This window comes from Musca domestica, unplaced genomic scaffold, assembly GCF_030504385.1.
Source record: "Musca domestica strain aabys unplaced genomic scaffold, Musca_domestica.polishedcontigs.V.1.1 42, whole genome shotgun sequence".
NCBI classification, from domain to species: Eukaryota; Metazoa; Arthropoda; class Insecta; order Diptera; family Muscidae; genus Musca; species Musca domestica.
The window spans coordinates 7,492,096-7,514,814 of record NW_026712329.1 but is presented as its reverse complement, the minus strand read 5'-3'; the positions used below and the strand labels follow the sequence as shown (position 1 = coordinate 7,514,814).

The 22,719-nt window shown below is 35.3% G+C and overlaps 4 protein-coding genes across 7 annotated transcripts in view; 3 read left to right on the top strand and 1 right to left on the bottom strand.

Moving 5' to 3' along the window:
* The first annotated feature begins 4,861 nt into the window (after positions 1-4,861).
* Positions 4,862-6,448, top strand: LOC101894484 (hatching enzyme 1.2-like). Its single transcript, XM_005180378.3, has 2 exons — positions 4,862-6,130; positions 6,184-6,448. Exons 1-2 carry the CDS (start codon positions 5,309-5,311, stop codon positions 6,442-6,444), a joined length of 1,083 nt encoding a protein of 360 aa, XP_005180435.1. The 5' UTR covers positions 4,862-5,308; the 3' UTR covers positions 6,445-6,448.
* A 3,991-nt stretch (positions 6,449-10,439) lies between these two features.
* LOC101894645 (high choriolytic enzyme 1-like) lies at positions 10,440-11,589 on the top strand. The gene is made up of 2 exons (XM_005180379.3): positions 10,440-11,267; positions 11,320-11,589. The coding sequence occupies exons 1-2, from the start codon at positions 10,440-10,442 to the stop codon at positions 11,548-11,550; spliced, it is 1,059 nt and encodes a 352-aa protein (XP_005180436.2). The 3' UTR covers positions 11,551-11,589.
* Positions 11,590-11,686: 97 nt separating this feature from the next.
* On the bottom strand, positions 11,687-15,796 carry LOC101892955 (cell division cycle protein 16 homolog). Its single transcript, XM_005180369.4, has 10 exons — positions 15,164-15,796; positions 14,944-15,106; positions 13,828-13,943; positions 13,592-13,761; positions 13,267-13,527; positions 13,120-13,199; positions 12,859-13,064; positions 12,495-12,688; positions 12,264-12,432; positions 11,687-12,206 (listed from the first exon to the last, which is right to left on the bottom strand). Exons 1-10 carry the CDS (start codon positions 15,626-15,628, stop codon positions 11,811-11,813), a joined length of 2,220 nt encoding a protein of 739 aa, XP_005180426.1. The 5' UTR covers positions 15,629-15,796; the 3' UTR covers positions 11,687-11,810.
* A 3,971-nt stretch (positions 15,797-19,767) lies between these two features.
* Positions 19,768-22,719, top strand: part of LOC101895133 (myb-like protein P) — a 166,358-nt gene continuing 163,406 nt past the window's right edge. For 3 of the 4 annotated variants that reach the window (XM_059127064.1, XM_059127063.1, XM_059127062.1), the window contains exon 1: positions 19,768-20,857. The gene's annotated coding sequence lies outside the window, so the exon portion shown is untranslated. Of the gene's footprint in view, positions 20,862-22,719 lie in introns of all 4 variants that reach the window. The other variant, XM_011292920.3, reaches the window with a different exon arrangement.

Here is a 22,719-nt window from a genome sequence, read left to right as displayed (position 1 = left end):
GTTTCCCATATAGGAAAGTATATATGGATCTTCCTATCTCGCCGAGCTGAGTCGATCTAGCTATGTATGTCCGTCCGTCCGTCTGTCCGTCTGTCCATGTTAATTTGTAATCACTCTACAGGTCGCAATTATGGCCCGATCTTCACGAAATTTGGAATGGAGGTCAGGGTCGGGCGAGAATAGAACCCTATTTCTTTTTGAGATGATCGCCAAATGTTTAGGGGTTGAAATGGACCAAATACTGAAAAAATTTCAAATTTTGCAGTAGCTATACAGGTCGCAATTATAGACCAATCGACGCGGAATTTCGCATGTAGCTAGAGTTTAGAGCGGGGAAGAAGCCTACCAATTTAGCGGGTAAAATAGACCATATATTTTGTGTTGAAAAAATTCAAAATTTTTCATTAAACCGCGAATATTTTAAATCCCGGCGAAATCATGACAAGGTTACTTCTGACCTTTACATTGATGTTAACATCCAAGAAATCGGATATATAGCAAAATATGTGCGATATATATATTAAAGAAGATATGCTTGAAAGATCTCTTATATGTCGAGAACGGCTGAACTGATTTCGACAGTTCTCATTAATTCAGAATGGCCTCTTGGCAGGAAAGAAAAAACGTCTAAAAAATCGCATAAAAATATCTCTCTACAGATGAAAATACTGATTTTGTAAAATTTTCTCATATTTTTTCAATTTTGTCATATTTTTGGCATATTTTCATTTCGAATTAAACATTTGGTAATATTTCTACAGCTAACAAAACTAAGTAGTTAGGATATCAGGATATCATATACAGATCGCATTTATGGTCCGATCCTTACGAAATTTTGCATGGGGATAAGATGAGGTTCAGAATAGAAGCCTACTCTTTTTGGAGATGATCGCCATATATTTAGGGGTTGAAATGGACCAAAAAAACTGCAAAATTGTCGGCAGGTCGTAATTATCGCACATTTGAAAGGGGGTTACGGGACATTGCAAAAGCCAAGCAGTTTTGGATGGCCATCCAAAAATATTCAATGTGTGAAATAGTTTGCCAACTTTTGTAGACAAAATACGAAAATGTATATTCCAGAGACTTTTTGTAGAATTCACAAATACAGGGAAGACGCACTTCTGACTATTTCGTTAACGAATATAGTCAAATGTCTGTATCTCATATAGATGCGTTTCAGTCAAAAACCAATAATAAATGTTAATCTTTTGCCACTTCTGAGAGATTATAGGTCTTTGGGAAATATTGGTTCCAGATCTAGGAAGACCATTTACGTGCAACATTTACCAATAAATTGGAAATGAGCAAATTAGTTTAAGTTGCTATTATTCGAAAATTAGAGAACGAAACCTGATGGTTTTCTTTTATAATTTGTCACAATATCTTGTGGAATTCTTTCGAGTATCTCGCCTATATGAACTGTATCGTTTATTATAGTGTTGTAGGGTATTCAACGGTCGGCCCCGCTCGACTGTAGCCTTTGCTTACTTGTTTCCATTAGTTTTGCCAAATGTTGACATTTTGAGTTATTTTATGAAGAAACTCTATTTTCAAAAATATCAATGTAAGGACAGTTTTTGGTACAACCCTTATAAGAAGATATCACCTGATTTTTTTTATTGTGTGGGTCATGTCATATTTTTCAATCGATGATAATTTTTTGGAGATTTTTGCAAAAACTCACACAAAGTACGTCTTTAACCCTAAAATGTGCTTAAATATGCAGGGTGAGATAAAAAAGCTGCAAGAACGTCAAACGCCATAATTTTTACATTTTTATACCCTACACCACAAGGTAGTCAGGGTATTATGTCTTTGTGCATTTGTTTGTAACAGGCAAACGGAAACGAGATAGACCCATAGTTCCTTTTGATGATCTGCATAGAATCACATTCTTAGTCGATTTATGCATGTCCGTCCGTCTGTCCATGTATTTTTGTAAACAAAATGCAGGTCGCATTTATTGCCCGATCCAGAAGAACTTTTGCACAGATCATTTGTTTGTTTACAATCTGCTGGACAACAACGGTCAAAATTTGTTGTGCACCAAACATGTAATATCAACCCGAATTGTATGGAATTTTGCACATACAACCAAATCAGGCCTGAAAATAAGTATGCCAAATTTGATCGAAATCGGTTCAGATTGTTATTTTTGTCCTCCGCAGCCGTAATATGCACTCTGTAACAAAAATTTTGGGGAAATATATCAAATACAGCTCAAAAATACATTTGCTAAATTTTATCGAGATCGGTTCAGATTTGGATGTAGCTCCCATATATAGCTTCGTCCGATTTAGCTTTTATTGTGCACCAAACGTCTAATATATGTCTAAATGGGATGGAATTTGGCACTTACGACCGAATTGAGTCTAGAAGCTAGTATGTCAAATTTGGTGAAGATCGGTTCAGATATAGCTATAGCATCCACATATATCGTTCATCCGATTTGTTATATTTGTTACCCACAGCCGTAATATGCACTCCGTAACAACGATATTCAGGGAAATATATCAAATACTGCTCAGAAATATATTTGCCAAATTTTATCGAGGTTGGTTCAGATTTGGATATAGCTCCCATATATATTTTTATCCGATTTTAAATTATTTGTGCACCAAATGGGCAACACAAGTCCGAATTTAAAAGATACAAATGCTTCGGCATATTTATTCCTTTGAACTTTAAATTATAATTAGAATCATAGCCTGTATGATTGAATACTCCCATAAAAACTTTTAATTGTTATGTGGAGCTCTACTAAATTACCAAAGGGTGTAGGGTGTCAGAAAGTCGGCCCGCCCGACTTTAAGACTTTCTTTACTGTTTTTTTTTTATTTTTATTGAATGTAGAATAATATTAGATTTGTTCCAATTGGTCACCTTCACGAATTATGGCCTTCTAACGGCCTCTGCGGTATTTTTTGGTATTTGAGGTGATCGACACTTTGGTATTTTTAGTGCTAACCTTGCTTTCCAAAATACTCCAGACACCATAGTCCAACGGATCGGTATCCGGAGATTCTGGTAGCCATTGTGCGCTGGAAAAGAAGCGAGGAACCTCATTTTGTAACTATTCTTGAGTGGCGCGTGCTAAGTCCTTTTGGAATGTCCAAGGTCTGCGGCCAAAATGTTTGCGTGCTCAAGGCTTTAATACACCTTCCAGAATATTTTCGCGATAATATTCGGCATTTATTCTGATGCCACGGTCGATTAATACAAGCGAAGAGCGACCATCGGCTGTTATTGCGGCCAACACAATCACCATGGTCGGCGCTTGAGTTCTGGTGGCCAACCGAAGGTGCACATTTTTCAGCTGGCCTCTTTGGCAAGTAAACACGATCATTTTGTTTGTTTACAATCTGCTGGACAACGAATGTTTTCTCGTCGGAGAAAACCAAATTTGGCAGTTCACCACTTTCGGCCAAGCGAAACAACTCTTTAGCTCCTTTGAGTCTATTTTCTTTCTGTTCCGGTGTATGTTCTTGGACTTGTTGGAATTTCAATGCCTTTATCCCGAGCTCATTTTTCAATATTTCCCGAATGGAATATTACGATATGTTCAGCTCACGAGCCATTTTTCAACTACTGCGATGCGGGTTTCGATCAAGTCGCTTCTTTACTTTTCGAACCATTGCTGATATTGCTGTTTTCTTCCGTCCACTTCCTTGGCGTCGGGCTAACCTACCAGTATCACGATAACGAGCTATGGTACGAGACACAAAAGATTTATTCACATTTAAATGGTGGAGTGCTCTAACGATAGCAGTATCAGTCGGTTTGTCGACAAATTTATGCCCTCAGAGTTGGACCGTTTATTTATATATTTTTTTTATACCCTCCACCTTGGAAAGTAGGGTATATTAACTTTGTCATTCCATTCGTAACATCCTTAAATATCCGTCGTAGACCCCATAAAGTATATATTTATCATAATCAGCAGATTTAATGATGTCCATCTGTCTGTATGTCTGTCCGTCTGTCTGTTGATATCACGATACAGCCTACATTATTTGACGTAGAGCGTCTAGGATGTTTGGTATTGAAAAAGAGATATATCGGTCCACGTTCTGGTATAGCCCTCATATAACGGTACCACCCTATGTTCGGTGATTTGATGATTTTTGCCACATTTTTCACGGATTTGCCTGAAAATTGGTATTTTTTGGTCATAATGGGTTCTAGTTCATTTGGCGAAACATTGCATGTGTAGGTCCACGTTTTAGTATAGCCCTCATATAACGGTACCTCCCGATGTTCGGTGATTTGATGATTTTTGCCACACTTTTTACGGATTTTTACGGATTGGTATTTGTAGGTCATAATGTGTTCTAGCTCCTTTGACGAAACATTGCATGTGTAGATCCACGATTTGGTATAGCCCCCATATAACGGTACCTCCCGATATTTGGCATTTTAATGGTTTTTGCCACATTTCTTCTAATGGTTCCTTTAACCTAAGGTGGAAGCTATTAAAAGTTGTTTGTGATGTACCATAGAGATTGGACCTACATATCCCATTTGCAATGTTCGAGGTTTGAAGATAACTCGAAAATATTTTGTGGGAGCTTTGTGATGAGTATTTTTGACCTCTGACATTTGATATACCAAAATGTTGAACAAATACCAATGTTTCTGAGTGTTACTAACTTCCGAGCCCAAACAAATTTAAAGTGCAGATACATAGAATAATTGTTTTTACTGGTTGAGGTCGACGATGAAGCCTGCCGCTTCGTCGATCTAGGTTTTGCTATAGAACATTTTGCAATTTTTAATAGAATTTAAAATGCATGCCGACAAAACAAAAAAAACAAAATCCAAATCTTTTTTGCAAAGTAACATTAAAGAAAGCACATTTATCTATTCAAAATTCCCTAGACCTTTTGCTACAAACACAATTTATTTACAAGACGATATAGAACATTTTAATACAATTAACATACCTTCAGACACGAGTAAATAAATGAAGGTCAGTAACAAGCATGCCGAAAATACCAAAAACCAGCAAAGTATATGAACGATAAGAAGTAATGCTTGCTAAAATCATTAGCAAAACAGGGAGACGGGCGCATGGGAAATTGCTTCCAATAATGGGGTGAATAAAATTTACCTAATGACACCAATAAAAATGACAATAATAGATAAAATAGAAGATACTTCACCGAAAATAATCACTGTCCAATAGAGGTAGGGACATGGCAACATGCTGAGCCAGTATAAATAGCCATACAAAATCGAAGGAATTCAACAGAGGTCTAACGGTCTAGAAATATTCAACGACGTTGTTGAGAAAGTTAGAAAGAAAATGTTGAAGCTCGCGACAAGCCTTATTGCGGTGACAAGTCTAGTGTCCTTGGTCGTGGGGACACCAATTATTCCAAACATTGGTGATGAAGAGGAAATGATTGAGGTCAGTGACAATAGCCTGGATAGACCCACAAAACACTCAAAGGATGTCATTGATTTAAGTTTCTATGGCATGGCAATGTTTGGTGAGCCGGATGATAAAAACACTGCTCAACTGGTGGCAAACTACAGTGCCGATACAGCTCTGGTGAATCCTGAGGAATTGGGTACCTACTTGGAAGGTGATATACTGGTGCCAAAAAATCAAATTGTCCTTAAAAACGGCATAACCACCCAGAGTTCCCGCTGGCCCCGCGGCATTGTTCCCTATGAAATTCGCGGTAACTTCAACAGTCAAGATAGAGCAATTATTGAACATGCGATAGCAGAATATCATCGTCGCACTTGCATACGTTTTGTACCGCGCACCAATCAAGCCGATTACGTTTCCATTGTGAGTGGCAGTTCGGGATGCTGGTCTTCGGTGGGTCGTGTTGGTGGTAGGCAAGAAGTTAATTTACAGTCTCCCGGATGTTTGACAAAACCTGGAACCACCATCCATGAACTTATGCACGCATTGGGTTTTCTGCACGAACAAAATCGAGAGGAACGCGATTCCTATGTTTCCATACAATATCAAAATATTCAACCCAGTGCAGCTTCGAATTTCGATAAGGCTTCAAGGACTGTAGCATTTGGGGTGCCCTATGATTATGGCAGTGTTATGCACTATTCGGCAAATGCCTTCTCAACAAATGGCCGGCCGACCATTGTTGCACTGGTGAGTAGAAATTTATTTTGAAATTATCAACTTTATGCTCAAATCTATTCCAGCGTTCAATGGGCAATACCAGAATGGGCCAACGTGATGGTTTTTCTGAAATGGATATTGAAAAACTAAATCAAATGTATGATTGTGGTTATGGTTCTGCAGTACCGGCTCCCATTCCAGCTCCGGCACCCGTACCTGCTCCGGTTCCCGTTCCTGCACCCTCACCCGTTGGCGGTACCACAGCCATTGATAATAACATTATTAATAGTTTTATCAGTGGCATAATGACTGGTTTGGGTTTTGGTGACGATCCAACGGCTTGAACATAATGAAGTGACTAAATGAAGTAAGAGATAAATGAAAAGAACATATATTAAATTTTATCTACATCAGTATTGAAACCAAAGATTGTTATTAGAATAATAAACAAGTTTTTTTTTTAAATAAAAATTTTTATATTTCTCTGAAATAACATTTAAGGCGAAAAATTCCATCTGAACTTAATCGAGAGCAAAAAGATCTTTATATGCGAAATATATCAACAAACAGTTATATCGAACAGATCTGCAGTGGAGTTTATATCCATGCAGTTTATTTTTATACCCTACACCACAAGGTCAGGTATTATGTCTTTGTGCATTTGTTTGTAACAGGCAAAAGGAAACGAGATAGACCCATAGTTCCTTTTGATGATCTGCATAGAATCACTTTCTGAGTTGATTAATGCATGTCAGTCCGTCTGTCCATCCGTCTGTCCATGTATTCTTGTGAACAAAATGCAGGTCGCATGTATTATCCGATTAAGATGAAATTTACAACAACATTTGTTTGGCCCAAGGACGAACCCTATTGAAATTGGAGATGATCGATAAAAATTTAGATATAGCTCCCATATATATCTTCGTCCGATTTGCACCAAACGTGTAATATCAGCCCGAATTGTATGGAATTTTGCACATACAACCAAATAAGGCCTGAAAATAAGTATGCCAAATTTGATCGAAATCGGTTCAGATATATATATAGCTCCCATATATATTGTTCATCCGATTTGTTATTTTTGTCCTCCGCAGCCGTAATATGCACTCTGTAACAATATTTGGGGAAATATATCAAATGCAGCTCAGAAATACATTTTCTGAATTTTATCGAGATCGGTTCAGATTTGGATATAGCTCCCATATATAACTTCGTCCCATTTACCTTTTATTGTGCACCAAACTTCTATTTGTCCAAATGGAATGGAATTGGCACATACGACCGAATTGAGTCTAGTTGTTTTGATTTGATCGAAATCGGTTCAGATATAGCTATAGCTCCCATATATTGTTCATCCGATTTGTTGTATTTACTAACCACAACCGTAATATGCACTCCGTAACAACGATATTCAGGGAAATATATCAAATACAACTCAGAAATATCTTTGCCAAATTTTATCGAGATCTGTTCAGATTTTAATATAGCTCCCATATATATCTTTATCTGATTTCAAATTAATTGTGCACCGAATGGCAATACACGTCCGAATTTAAAAGATACAAATGCTTCGGCATATTTAGGCCCGTTAAATTTTAAATTATAATTATAATCATAGGGTGTATGATTGAATTCTCCCATAAAAACTTTTAATTGTTATGTGGAGCTCAACTAAATTAGCAAAGTGGTGTAGGGTATCATAAAATCGGTCCCGCCCGACTTTAGGACTTTCTTTACTGTTTTTTTTTTTTACTTTTTCATTACAAAAAATAATGAATAATAAAAACATATGAAAACGGTTTCCAAAAATACCTTCTGCAAAAATACCTATTATTCATGCATCTCCATAGATAATTATTTTTTTAGCAGGATTTGACACCTAAATGAAATAGCTCATTATCCGCTCTTAAACCATTTATTTCTTATCTCTATTCATGTTTTCTGATTATTGAACAGCTGATGTTACTGGATAATTATTCGTGGGTAAATTTTCCCAATAAGAATTTGCAGACTCTCAGTAACTCAAATGTCAAAATGTCTTTCCTTTTCGCTGTCACTGCTGAAAATTTCGGTGTTATTATGTTTCTAGCCACATTTTTCCACGGATTTGTCTAAAAAATTGTATTTGTAGTTCATAACGGGTTCAGCTCCGGTGGCGGAGCATTGTACATACAATGAAATGAAATAGAGCCTTAGTTACTTTTGAGAATTCTCAGAGATTCACTTTCTGAGTCCATCTGTTCATCGGTCCGTCTATCTGTTCATGTATGTTTGTGAACAAAATTTAGATCACATTTTACACTGAACATTTTATTGACCCAAGGACGAATCCTATTGAAATTGGAGATAATCGGTGTGCAAAATGTTAGCCTTCTATCTCAATTCGTTCGAAATATTGTGTGATTAAAACAGACTGACAGACGAACATATCGCTATATCGTTTTAGAATTTTACGCTGATCCAGAATATACATACTTTGTAGGGTCTATCATGAATAGTTCGAGGAGTTACAAACTGAATGACACAATTAATATACCCTCCATAGAATGGCGGAGGACATAAAAGATCCGAAAATACACCTTTATTAACTCGCTTGAGCGTTAAAATTGTCGACCAAAATATTCCTCATCTTTTATCTGTCGAAGACACTATGTACCTAAAATGGACGGATTTCGATGAATCTTTTAAAACACCGATACACGTGTCTCCTTGTTTTACCTCTAATTTAATAATCTGCTGAATTTTGCCGCACAGTGTAATTGTTGTTAATTCTATGGTTAACTAGTTACAAAATCTCACTTTTTAAGGCTCTCAGATAAAATCAACTACCCCATTACATTGAGTTATATTTCGCAACATCTAATAAGGATTGTTTTAAATGGCCTTTATAATGACTTTATTGACGTGTATTGAAACTCGACTCAGAATTTTACTTTTATCAAGAATATATATATATATATATATATATATATATATATATATATATATATATATATATATAGCACCCAGCCTCCCGTCATATTTGCTTTTATCTACCCTTAACGAATTTACCTTATTTTTTACTTGTTAGTTCTTAACACGAAGAAACGTTCCTTGTCATATCCTTTATATAAATGTGAATTTTTTCGAGGTCTTGACCATCATAACCTGTAATTATGAAAAAAAAAAATAAATTTTGTCGCACAGTGTAATGACATTTTTATAAGAAAATAGCATGAAAAATATTTAATCATTTCCAAAAAAGGAAAGTCCAATTACTCAGCTGGAGATAAACTGCATCTAGCAGTCACACGTTGAGGAAATAGAGACTTCTCAACAACAAATCCTGGGTTTTCAGAGCTCCAGATGCGACAATTTTGACTTGTTGACGATGACACCAAAGTGTAAATGGGCCTGACCAGTCAATATTAATCTCTGAGGGAATTTCGGATCATTTTCATCTAGTTTAAAGGCCCAATCAACAAAAACACAACATTGTTGATGATCGCCGCCTTGATTTCTTGTTTACTCAAAATATGGTGTAATGACGTTTGTAGAATGCCCAATTTTAAAGAATGGACAACATCTTGGGCACAGTGACAATATTATCAGTTGTTCTTGAGCGACGTGGACGGATTTTATTTTTCACACAACACAGAAGCCGCGTAATTGTTCACAAAAAAGTCCTTGGACTCCTCGTTTTCACAACAAACGACCAACTCATTCTTACAAATGTCTCAACTTCCACTGACTGTTCTAAATCAGCAGTCAATTATCATCACTTTCCAATTATGTTAATTATAAGTTTAGACATACGAAATTCATCCCGACTATTAAATCCAAAGAGATAATAAAAACAAATAATAATTTATAAAATGTAGGATGAAAATAAATCACTACTTTATCCTGAAAGAAATTTTGAATAAAGTATTTGACAAAATTTGTTCCCCTACCCAACTTGCTGCTGGACTTTTTTTTAAAGATTACTTGCAAATCTTAATGATGGTTTTTCAGATAAAAATATAGATTTTTACATTTTTCCTTTGCTTAAGAAAACAATTCAATGTTGAGTCCGTATAACTAAGTATTCCTAAATTTTTTGGTAAATTGTGGAAATGTGTTCATGCGGAACTTTAAAGAAAAGCACCGCCTAACATAATGATAAAAAACAGCACAAATCGAAAAATTGCCTTAGATAATAATGGAATAATTAAAATTTCCATTTCTAACTTATGGACACAACCACATGCTGGGTTGCCATAAATATCCAAAACAACTTGAGGAAAGTCATCAGTTTTCCCTTGCAAATATTCGCAATAACATAACCATAGCCTCGTTGAAAGCAAACTCAACTTTAAAAATGTTTAAACTAATACCTTTTCTATTGTCTTTGGTTTTGGTAGTCAGTTATATAAAAGCTAGTCCCATATTACCTCAATTAGATGAGGATGAAGACACTGTGGAAATTTCGGCCAATACTTTGGACCTACCGCCTCCTCAGCAGAACTCAAAGGATGTAATTGATTTGAGTTTTTATGGAATGGCAATGTTCGGAAAACCAGATCATAAGGATACAGCTGAGCTGGTGGCCAATTATAAAACTGCGAATGCTACAGTAAATCCCGAAGAGTTGGGTTCATATTTGGAGGGTGATATTCTTGTGCCCACCGATGGAGTAACAACCAAAAATGGTTTGACCACACAAAGTTCACGCTGGCCAAACGCCGTTGTACCATATGAAATCCGAGGTAATTTCAATGCTCAAGATATGGCGATCATAGAACATGCCATTGCTGAATATCATCGCCGTACGTGTATACGATTTGTTCGACGCACCTCGGAACAGGATTACATATCTATTGTGAGTGGTAATTCCGGTTGTTGGTCTTCGGTGGGACGTGTTGGTGGTAAACAGGAAGTTAATTTGCAATCACCTGGATGTTTGACTAAACCAGGGACGACCATGCACGAATTAATGCATGCCTTGGGATTTTTGCATGAACAGAATCGTGAAGAACGCGATGCATTTGTATCGATACAATATGAAAACATCCAACCAAGTGCTGCATCGAATTTCGAAAGAGCTAGTCACACAATGGCTTTTGGTGTTCCCTACGATTATGGCAGTGTTATGCATTATTCATCAAATGCTTTCTCCACGAATGGTCAACCCACAATAATAGCAACGGTAAGTGTGAATGCTCGGAGCTTATTCTTATTCATATTAAATTTACTTTCAGAAACCCATGGGTGGAGCAAAAATGGGCCAACGTGATGGATTTTCTGATATGGATATTGAAAAACTTAATCGCATGTATGACTGCCCGTCCTCCTCTGGCTCAGTTGCGGCTGGAACAGGTGGTGGCCAAGCTTCCACTGCTGGTAATGCAGCCATCGATAATGCCCTAATCAATAGCTTTGTAAGTGGCATTATGACCGGTTTGGGCTTCGGAGATAATTCAGTGGTTTGAGTCAGTGCGAAATATGAAAACAAAAAAATTAAAGACCTGTATCAGTATTGTTGTATTTGCAACCAATTAATGTTTTAACAATTTTACTTTTGATTTAATTTAAATAAATATTTATTTCTTTTATTAATACCTTTGTTTTTATTTCTTTTTTCAATCATACAAACATTCGATTACTACTTTGTAGATAACTTATATAAACTTAAACCTCTTACCCTTGATCTCTTTTACTCAGTCTATAGGCATACTCAAAAATGTATTGCTTAAATATCCATACTCATATCCATAATAACATTGGGATCAATATTATCAGAGTTTGTTGATATATCTTCATCATCAAATTTCAATTTCATGCCAGTGAATTTAACTGAAGGCGAATCTTCCTCTTCGATTGTTGGAAATTGATTGGGAGCTTTGGGTATTTTGTGAGCAGAATAGCTATCCCAGGCTTGTTTGCCATAGATTTCATCTATTATTGATTCATCATCCATTAGATCTTCTATGCAGGTCTTCAGAATCGTGGAGGTAACAATGCAATCACGGTTTAAGGCCAAACTCTTATGGAAATATGTAATAGCCTCTTCCAAATTGCCCATAAGGGCATAAACAAAACCAATGTCTGTAAGTGTTTGTGGTGTGTTGGGGTTCAAAAGCAAGGCCTTGAAATAATGAATAATTAAAACTTAAGAAAAGTGAAATTAATAAATATATCCTACATATTGATGATATTCTAATGCCTCCTTGTATTTCTTATTCTTGCGACAACAATGTCCCAGATTATTAAACAGCGGCTCCCATCTGGCCGAAACTTCTTCCTTATTCTGTTTGGCTCTATTCGTAACAATATCGGCTGTTGTCCGGAACACTTCTTCAGCACTTTCGTAACTAAAAAAATAACAAGTTAAAAAAATTGTTTTCAGTACTGACATATTCCGCTTTATACTTACAATTCGTATTCGTATTTGATAACGCCCAATTCATGTAACACAAATACGTCCAGAGGTGCAATCGACATCGCTTGATAGAAGAATTTCTCCGCGAGCTCTAGATTTTTAACCAAGCCACATTCTACACCAATATATAGTAATGGTAAGTGGCAACCACGCATAAGCTGAGTAGCTTTAAAATATGCTGCCATGGCCTGCAACAAAATGTATTAAAAATCAGACTTAGGTATTAACTCGTCGTAGAGAAATTTTCTATCAACAATCTTTGACATTTTATTCAATAGAGTATCAAAAGGATTCCGTTAAATTATTTGTTATATAAAAAAGGTTATATTTTAAAATAATTAAAAGAAACTAGACCCACCTGGTCATGCTCATTTTCTTTGGCAAAGGAATGCCCATAAGCTAACCAAGCAGGACCATACAATCTGTCTAATGAGGTAGCTTTGGATAGGTAACGTCTGGCAGGATCACTTTTACCAATCATATCATAATAGCAACCAACAGCATACCATGATATGGCTTTATCTGGATAACGATCCACCAATTTGTGAGCAACATAGAAGAGTTCTAAAATGGAGATATTTAAATAAGATACATATTTCAAACCAACTAATTTACTTACTATTGTAATCCCCAAATTCAGCCAAACAGCCAATTTGTACCGTACGAGCACCATCGTGATAGGGATCAATTTTAAGCAATCTTTGGAAAGAAATAAAAGAATACATGAAATTTTTACATTTTAATAAACACCCAACGTTTTGCTTACTCATTTAAAAGTTTAAAACTTTTCTTGTAGTCACAGTCGTAGAAGTGTTTCTCTGCCTCAGCGGCCATAACGTCTGTACTTTTTTGTATGCGTTGCATGCTAGTTGAGAGCAAGATTGATGTGGGACTATCCGCACTATCCTTAGAACGATTACGATTTGGTGTCTCCATATGGGAACGCTGTGAATCGTTTATCAGGGAAGAGGCACGGGTTAAACTGACTTGCAATGAGAATGGTGGTATCTTCAAATCTTCAAGAACTCTGAAATTACGAAATTAAAATGCGTTCTTCATTGCCTTTTTAAATAAATTTGTTATATACTCACTTATTGGCTGGTGACAAAATTTGATTTTGTGTTGGTGTCATAAATTTAGGCAGTACATTTTTATGAATACTAGCATCCGAGTTACGAGTCATTTGTATTTTATCATTCAACTCTTTTATCGATTTCAATGTGCTCATATTACCAATGGGAGTCTCTTCAGCATTTGTATTCTGAAATAAAGGTGTTGAGATGTGTGGCATTTCATAGTGTGTGTTATTTTGTTTGAGTTTACTTACCGGTCCAATAGATTCATAATACTTTTTCAGTTTTGTTTCATATAATTTCTTTATAAACTTGGCATCCGACTCAGAGGATTGATGTTCCAATGGCAAGTGTTGCATTAGTTCTTTCTCTGAAAACGGAAACGAAAGGCGTATTTAACGGGAGCATTGCAAAGTCCCCTAAATTTCTTTTAAACGATTCGTTGTTCGAACGTACTACCTAAAGACTTCTTCTTTAAAAATTCTTTATTGTAGAATGGAGGAATGGACTGGTATGTTAAGAATTCCAAATATTATTAAACTCAATTGCTGAAGAATCTTCTGTACTGACAAGCTTTTTACAATTGTCAGCTAAATTGCAAAGCAATGTGAGTCGGCATCTTTTGGTGTCACGGGAAACGCGTAGGATTTTATAAATTTAGTGGCTTTAGTCTTACGGAACTGTTTTAAATTACAAGGCTATATAATTATTTCGATGTACTTAATGATTACCGACAAAGTTTCAGCAATGAGCCAAAATGGGCAGCAATGAGAAGCACAAGAAATCACATTTGGGGAACTGTTGCAGATGGTTGCAATAAGAAATGCCTAAAGGCCTGATTCCAAGAAACAAATTTGTTCCCTCATAATTCCTGAAAAAATCCTCACAGTTCCCAAAGTTGCAAATAGTTCACCAAGGCAATGTGGATCAATCTACTACTATTAACAGTTTTGGAAATTTTTATAAGAAACGCGAACTGTTTGGCAAACGTCCAAATTTGCATTCTTGAGCCAATTAGACGATTCCTTCCTTCCTTGCCGTAATATTGCTCTATTTTGGAAACCATCCAATAATAAAAAGATCCATAATAAGTGATCCATTCTCTACTTACTCCACAATGTAATTTCAAAATAGCACACTTATATTTGTATTCTCTCACTTCAAAAAGTACCGATTAGAGCTCGCAGCTTCTACAACAATTGTAACATTTTTGCTAAATAAATTATTAAAGTTTGACAAGATGTGGGGCTATACCAACTCAAAAATTTAAGAAACTCGCGCACCTTGTTTTTCTTACATTGATACCGTTTCACTCTGTTTAAATATTATGGTTATGGAAAACGATTTCCATTTGAATAATTCTAGCTCACCTTCCCAGGCCATTAACATTTCATGCTGCACCAGAGCCTCCAAAGCTTCATAACAGTACACGGATTTGTGCAACGCTTGTACATAATAATCCATGGCCAAACCACGATTATCCATTGCCTCGTAAATTTTACCTTTTAGGAAACTAATTGAGGCCAAAATTTCCTAAAATACAATGGAGAATTAATAATTTGATATTCAGCAAACTTGCAATGAACTTACATTTTTACATCCCTCTTCACCGAACAACAAACTTGGTCCATCCATACCACCACCATCCAATGGTTGATTGATTAATGACGATGCCAAATATTCAATATCCACCGTATTAATGACCACAATAGCTTCGTTGTATTCTTTCGCCTCGTACAGACATTCCAACAATAGATTATAGCACGGTATATGAGTTTTTTCCAATTTATGGTAGCGTATTGTGTGTGCAGCACGATGGTATTCCTTTAGTAGGAACATACACTGCGCCTGGCAGTAGACATCTTTGGGATCATTTTGACTTAGACAGCACACTTTTTCGGCCCAAAACAATGCAGTTTGATAGCGCCTCATATCACAGAATTGCTTTACCAATTTCCTATAGTGTTCGACATCAATGGTACCACCGCCGCTGCCGCCATTGGTGGCATCACTGGCGCTGCTGGTATTGTTACGCATTTCACTATCACCAGTCATGGTGTAATCGGCGCGCAAGTTATTGATTTACTCAATTAATAGGGCTTTGGTCCTGATAATCCTGTCCAACCAATGTGTCCAATTCAATTGACTTGGTCTCTTGAAGTGAGCGCGCGGGAAACCAAAATGAAAAGCGTCCCCAATATAAGAAAGGCAAAAAGAAAGAATGAACGGTGAAACATAAAGAGAAAGCAAAATCCCCGAGTACGTCTTTTGTTTACGAATGAGAAATTAGGAAAAATGCGCAATCAGCTGGAAGGATTCATTAAATGAGCAGAGGAACCAGCTTTTTCCCGAAAAGCGACATCTGTTTGTCAAATGTGAATTTGATGGGAAACGCTCGTTTTTTTTTTTCAAAAAATATAACGTTGCCGTTCGCAAACAGTAAAAAAAAACAAACGAAATAACTAACTAGGAAGACTAAAGGTATGTCAGGTTACTTTTCCTGCATATTGTTACTGGAAAGAGAGAAATTTTGACAGTCCTTTCAGTGACAGTTTGCAAATTCTTGTCGGACAAATTTGTACTTGCAATCACTTGCAACTCTTCTTCTTCTCATTCATCGACATAGAGTCAGATGTTTTTCTATTGTTTGTTTAGTTCTTTTTATGCTTTCAAATTGAAAAATTTGATTTTGGAATTAGCAAGACTAAGGCCTGTTAAAAATGATGTTGTCGGACACATAAATCGTTTTTCGTTATTGCAAGTTTCATTTAAGTATGAACTGTTCGATAAGCAAAAAGTCAGACCATCTTCCCTTTATCTTTTAACGTAAAGTTTACTGAATTCATGTTGTCATATTTTATATTGATAATATAGCAATAACAGCAAAAATTATTTAAATAAAAAAAATGCATAACGCAAATAGTTTATTTTATATTGAAGAACTGAATTATAAATTTATTTCACGAAATTAATTACAAATTAGCATTTTGTTTATTATTTTTAAACTAAAATGAAGATGCCATTGTGACTGGTGAATACCAGTTACAATAATGTGAACTTTATACTTCACTTTTCCTAAAGTGGACTACAAAGGAAAGATCTACGAACGGATCTAAATGTTTTTTTTTTCTTTTTTTTTTTTGGAGAACAATTTTACAAAATGTAAAAAAACGTAAATATTAATATGTAATAAGACAATAAAAGACTATTTCGAACATTTTTTAAATAAACGCCATTAGCAAAACGTTTAGAGGATTCTGGGGAACACATCAAATCTATATTTCTTTTATTGCTCATATTATTATTTTATTGCTAATTTCCTTTTTATTTATAAAACTTGTAAAATTGGTGGTTCTTCTTCTTCTTCTTTTTAATTCTTTTTTTTCACTTGAGCTGGATCATGGTATAATTATCATAGGGAGCAGCACATCCCAGCTGATTTGACTCTATAATACTATTGTCAAATTCGATATGAAGTTTTCTGATTCATTTTCTTTTCTTGGTATATAATAGTAATTTTTGATATAAAATTTCAGTCAGGACAATGTGAACATATATTTTGCCTAATAATAGAAAACCACTGATATAATTTACAAAACGCCAACCTCAATGGCGCCGAAACTTTTTTTCGTGGTAAAGGAACAGTGACACCACATTAGGTAATATTGACATATATTTCATGTTTCATAAAATATCAAAATGGTTGGGGTAATAGTACACATTTGGTGCAAAATATAAGTGAAATTGGACAAAAAAAATATATGGAAATTACACATATATTTAAACAAAATTTCACTAGGGTTTGTCCTTGTACCAACAAATGTTTTGTAGAAAATTGAATTATAATTGGACAATAATTGCGACCTGTACTTTGTTAACAAAAATACATGAAAAGACGGACAACCCTGTATACATCGACCCATAGGAAAGGTATTGACCAATATATCCCATCTTCACATCAGATGTTGTGGTAGTAATTGTTCGAAAATTGCTAATTGGTACTTATTTTGGATCACTTTTGGTGTCTAGGATGGAGAGATGTACACTGTTTTGGGTATGCGTAATAAATATTGCCATATTTGGCATTGAATGAAGGGATAGAGCAAACATTCTTCAATTTGATTTTGGTATCACAGAGAGACGTTGAAATGGTTTTGGAAAGAAGAATTGGATATGGGTCCATCGTGTAATGGCTTTAATAATATCCACGTCGTTTATTTTGAAAATAAAAGATTTTGAAGACTTTTTGGTGAAATTTGGTGTAAACATTTCCTTAATCATGGCTCAATAAGAAAGGTTGATCAACTTCAAGAAAACTAGCAAAATTCAGTCCTTTACTGTAACATTATTGTTTCATCCCAAAATTATACATTTTATTGTCCTTTAACGTGAAAAAATATGCATTTCGGTTGTCTATAATTTGAAATAATTTCAAATTATTTTCTTCTTTATTCAAAACAATACACACACACATACAAACTGAGTATATGTTTTGTTCTACCTTCTGTAATTGTGCCATGTCCTAATTATTCTTTTCAAAGAAGAAAAAACTTGAATAATATATAAAACCTTAATAGTCTGAAAATTTAGTACTATATTAAGTTTTGATATAAAAATATTGTTCAACTGAAAAAAAATTTGCATTTTTAGTACTAACAAGTTAAAAAGCAGTAAGTTCGGCCGGCCTAACTTTGAATACCCTCCAACATTTGTAACGAATTTGGAAATTTTCAAAAAATAAAATCCTTAAAAAATTCTGTTAAAATTTTAAAAGTACCGAATATAGCCGTTATATTGGGGTCTATACGACGTGGACCTACATAGGCATTGTTTGCCATTAGCCATTGCCATATTCAAATTCGAAACTTGAAATAAACGGTGAATAATGTAGCTAAAATCATCAAAATATCGTATATAGGGAGTTACCGTTATATCGGATCTGTGCGAAGACCTGGGCCAGTATAGACAATTTTCTGTCACAGGCTATAGCATCCATTACTAACGTCAAATACGATATCTCAAACAATTTCGGTGGGTATTGTACCTAAACTCGTCAAAATACCGAATATAGGGAGGTACTGATGTATGGGGCCTATACGAAGACCTGGGCCTGCATAGGGAATTTTCTGTCACAGACTGTAGTTCCCATTACGAACTCTAAATACGTAATTTGAAACAATTCCGGTGAATAATGACGCTTAAATCATCAAAATACCGAATTTTGGGAGGTACCGTTATATGGGGGCTATACGAAGACGTGGACCTGCACCGACAAATTTCTGCTTTATGCTGTAGTATTCATTACGAACTTCAAATACCAAAGTTGAAACAATTCTGGTGAATAATGTCGCTAAAATCATCAAAATGCCGAATATCGGGAGGTACCGTTATATGGGGGCTATATGAAAACGTGGACCTACATGGCCCATTTACGAACTTAACCTGCCTACTGGAAAAATAAACACGTGTGCTAAATTTTAGTCTTCTATCTCAATTCGTTCGGAAGATAGCGTGATTACAACAGGCAGACGGACATGGCTAAATCGACTTAGAATTTTACGCTGATCAAGAATATATATATACTTTGTTGGGTCTGACATGAGCATTTCCATAGTATGGTGGAGGGTATAAAAAGGCCAAACTCGAACTGTTGAAATGAATCTTAAAGGTGAATCTTGAGGTGGACTTTACAATGAAGACAAGGTAGGGTATAGGAATCACCTGAATACAATTTTTTCTTTTGGTAGTCTTGTAACGTCATTATATGTATACAGTATGTGTAATATTGTTTTGAATAATAAAAAAAAATTAAAAATGTTCCAATTCTGTTGAAATTTAAATTCATATTACTGTTTTTAGGAAGAACAAATGTTTCCGCTTTGATAGTATATTTGCTGCATTTGTTACTGGTAAAATTGAAAAAATATTTCGTGTTTTTAAAATTTAATCATTCTGCCCTACCTTGTAATTATTGTACCATGCTTGCTTGTTTATCAAAAATCCCAAAACATCAATAGTTTCAATACAAAACTTAACACAATGGCAACTCATGAGTAGCATCAAACATGTTTCCATCGAACATGTATGATGTTACAACACTCCTTTACCATTAGACCAACTAGTCAAGCAACCAGCGAACGAACAAACTTGACTTAACATCACGCAAATCCTCAAAATCCTGCAAACATCAGCGACACAGTATCACAGTCTCTTGGTTTTATTCGAAAGGTGAGGTTTTATTTTCCAAAAGCGCTCTATCGCCAACACCAATGGACAGACGTTAGAAGCTATTAGGAAAGAAAAACTAAAGAAAACTGGTCTTCTATTGTATTTTCTGGCCATTAAAGACTTTTAGCAAAAAAGTGAAAATAATAGTATTTTTAACTTTGAACTGTGCCGTGGACCAACAAATTGGAAATTGAAAAATAAAAACGTGTGTTTTCTTATTTGCAGTTTTTAAAAGACAAAACCCAAAAGACTTCCATGTATTTTTATGTATTATTTCTTGTGATAAAAAAATCTGTAAATCTGTTGTAAAAAAGAAGTGAACTGAGGCCCAACGAGAATCCCCCAACAGGAAAAAAAAGGAACATAAACGAAAATTAAATCTCAAGCAGATGAACATTAGCAGCAGCAGCAGTGTGGTTGTAAATTTTGTTGTACTATTTGTATAATTTGTAATTCCCTTTTTTGCCTGTCCAAACAACCGACCGAACGACCTACCGACAAACCAAGCCGAGAAAAAAGAGGAACTCTAAGAAAAAACCATACGAACAAGTGTCAAAAAGAGCTCGGAAGGCAGGCAAGTAAGAAGAGTCGTCATCATCACCAGTATTACAGAATTCCGACACGGAGCGTAACATTTTTTACAACTAACGGTGAATGAAATTTTTTTATGCGTTTCATCTGTTCATTCGGTGACTTTTATTGTAAAACTTTTTTAAAAATACCAACAACTACAAATGCTAGTGCTATTGGTTTTGGGTTAGTGTGAGTGTGTATGAAATTATTGTTGTTAGTGAGTGATTTTTTTTTTGCAAATAATGTACTGAGATTATTAAAAAGTAACAAAAACCACAACATTGTTCTCCATCTCCATTGATTGGAAATCGAAAAATGTGCTTTGACTTCAACATCATCCCACTACGACCCATAAGGCTGACGCTGTGATTTCGACGGAGAAGTGCATTTGGAAAAGAGAAGAGGTGTAGCAAACAAAATTGTTGCTCTACTCCCTCTCTCGTCGTGTTACAGACATTTTCGCTTTGGCACGTTGTCGCAAAGGTAGGTTAGTAAATATTTCGACAAGTATTGCAATTTTTGTTGGTTTATTTAGTTGTTGTTTTTGTTGTTCTTATCATTGTCCCAATAAAAATGTTTCCCAATATCATTTATAACTTTTAATTAAAAATAAGACTCTCCAAACTCTTGAAGTAATAGAGAACGAATGGCCTGCGAAGAGAAAGAGAAATGTAGAGCAGAATACACTACCGACTTCAACAAATTCATTGAAATTCAAGTTCGACATTAGAACACTTTGTCATCCGATGAACAGTAATTGTTGAAGTGATAGAAGAGGGGGGGGGGGGGGGGAGGCTGGCGGCATAGTGGCCTCTTTGTTTAACCCTCAGTCTGTGTATAAAAAAAGAGGAAGGTATATTGTATTGGGGTCAAATTTGCCCATATAAAGTGTTAACAGCTTTGCATGAGGATGAAAGGCTCTTCAATACTAATTTTGGTAATTTAAATTGGAATTTTTATAAAAATATTCTCAATGGCTTTAAGATAAAACTACTTATGTTGACGTATTGTCGGAGTTATGATTAAGCGTTTATATGCCATTTTTTAGATACAGGTTTTTTGGCATGCTCTTCCTAAATTCTTGGTCAGATTTCCGATATTTGCTAATTTTTTTGAGATATCCACATACGGGGCCTAAATAGAGAGTTTAACCCTCAGTCTATTTCTAAAAATAGGAAATTATATTGCACTGGGGTCAAATTTGTGCAAAAAATATTAAAAGCGTTGCATGTGGAATACTTTGTTTTATGATAATGTTGTAGTCCAAAATAAGTCTTGATTTAAATCTCAACGAAAATATTCAAACAAAAATTGCTTCTAAAATAATTTTGATAACATACATTAGAGTTTTTTTTTTAAATCAACGGCTTTAAAATTGAACTTCAAATGTTGGATATCGTCGGCGCCAGTCTTATTTGGTCAGTTTACCAATATCAATTTTTAAGATATCCACAAATAGTTAAATGAAGTAAAAAATATAAAATCAGAATATTATTATACCCTACAACACTATGTGTTGGGGAAATTGAAAATGAAGGTAGGGTTATGGTCAGAATAGAATACGGTTGAAATGAGCTAAAAACTGAAAAATTTCCTGATTTTTCAATTGCTCTTCAGGTCGCGGAAGTTAGCATGAGGCTAGAGCTAAGGGCTTGGCAGAAGCCTTACAATTTGGATGGCCATCGGGTAATATTTAGTGGGTGAAATAGGCCATAACATTTGGGTTAAATAAAAGTTCAATTTCCTTATTAATATTTGTAATCCCGGCGAAATAACAAATAGACGAAAAGGTCAATTCTGACCCCTACGTAGATGCCGATATCGGATACATATAGCGGAGTATATACAATTTGTATATACAAGGGAAAGGGATGTTAGCAAGAATGCTGGACCGATTTTGACGAATTTTGTCAATTCAGAAAGCCCTCTTGGCATAAAAGAATAAAATCTAAAAAAAATGTATAAAAAGATGCCAACAACGATGTTAATATAGATTTTTTACCTTACAACACAGCTTGGGAATATTATATGCAGATTGCAATTATCGTCCGATGCTCACGAAAATTTTCACAAGGGTAGGGTTTGGCTCAAAAGGGCTAGACCTATTGTTTTCAAAGATGTCCGCAATATATTTAGTGGTTGAAATGGACCAACAACTAAAAATGTTCCTGGTTTTGCAGCCGTTATAAAGGTCACAAATAGAAACCAAAGGACAGGAAATCTCGCATGAAGATAGAGTTTAGGACAGCGGGTAGAATAGACCACTAATTTTGTGTGAAAAATACCAACATTACTTTCAGGAGATATCCGAAAAACACAAAATGCGAACTTCTGGCTTTTTGATA

Excerpts from the sequence above, each read along its gene's own strand:
- LOC101892955 (XM_005180369.4), bottom strand. The coding sequence starts at position 15,628 with ATGACTGGTGATAGTGAAATGCGTAACAATACCAGCAGCGCCAGTGAT. Across the intron at positions 15,107-15,163 it reads GTGAAGAGGGATGTAAAAAT|GAAATTTTGGCCTCAATTAG; the intron begins GTAAGTTCATTG and ends ATTGTATTTTAG. Across the intron at positions 13,528-13,591 it reads ATTTTGTCACCAGCCAATAA|AGTTCTTGAAGATTTGAAGA; the intron begins GTGAGTATATAA and ends TCGTAATTTCAG.
- LOC101894484 (XM_005180378.3), top strand. The coding sequence starts at position 5,309 with ATGTTGAAGCTCGCGACAAGCCTTATTGCGGTGACAAGTCTAGTGTCC. Across the intron at positions 6,131-6,183 it reads GGCCGACCATTGTTGCACTG|CGTTCAATGGGCAATACCAG; the intron begins GTGAGTAGAAAT and ends AATCTATTCCAG.
- LOC101894645 (XM_005180379.3), top strand. The coding sequence starts at position 10,440 with ATGTTTAAACTAATACCTTTTCTATTGTCTTTGGTTTTGGTAGTCAGT. Across the intron at positions 11,268-11,319 it reads AACCCACAATAATAGCAACG|AAACCCATGGGTGGAGCAAA; the intron begins GTAAGTGTGAAT and ends ATTTACTTTCAG.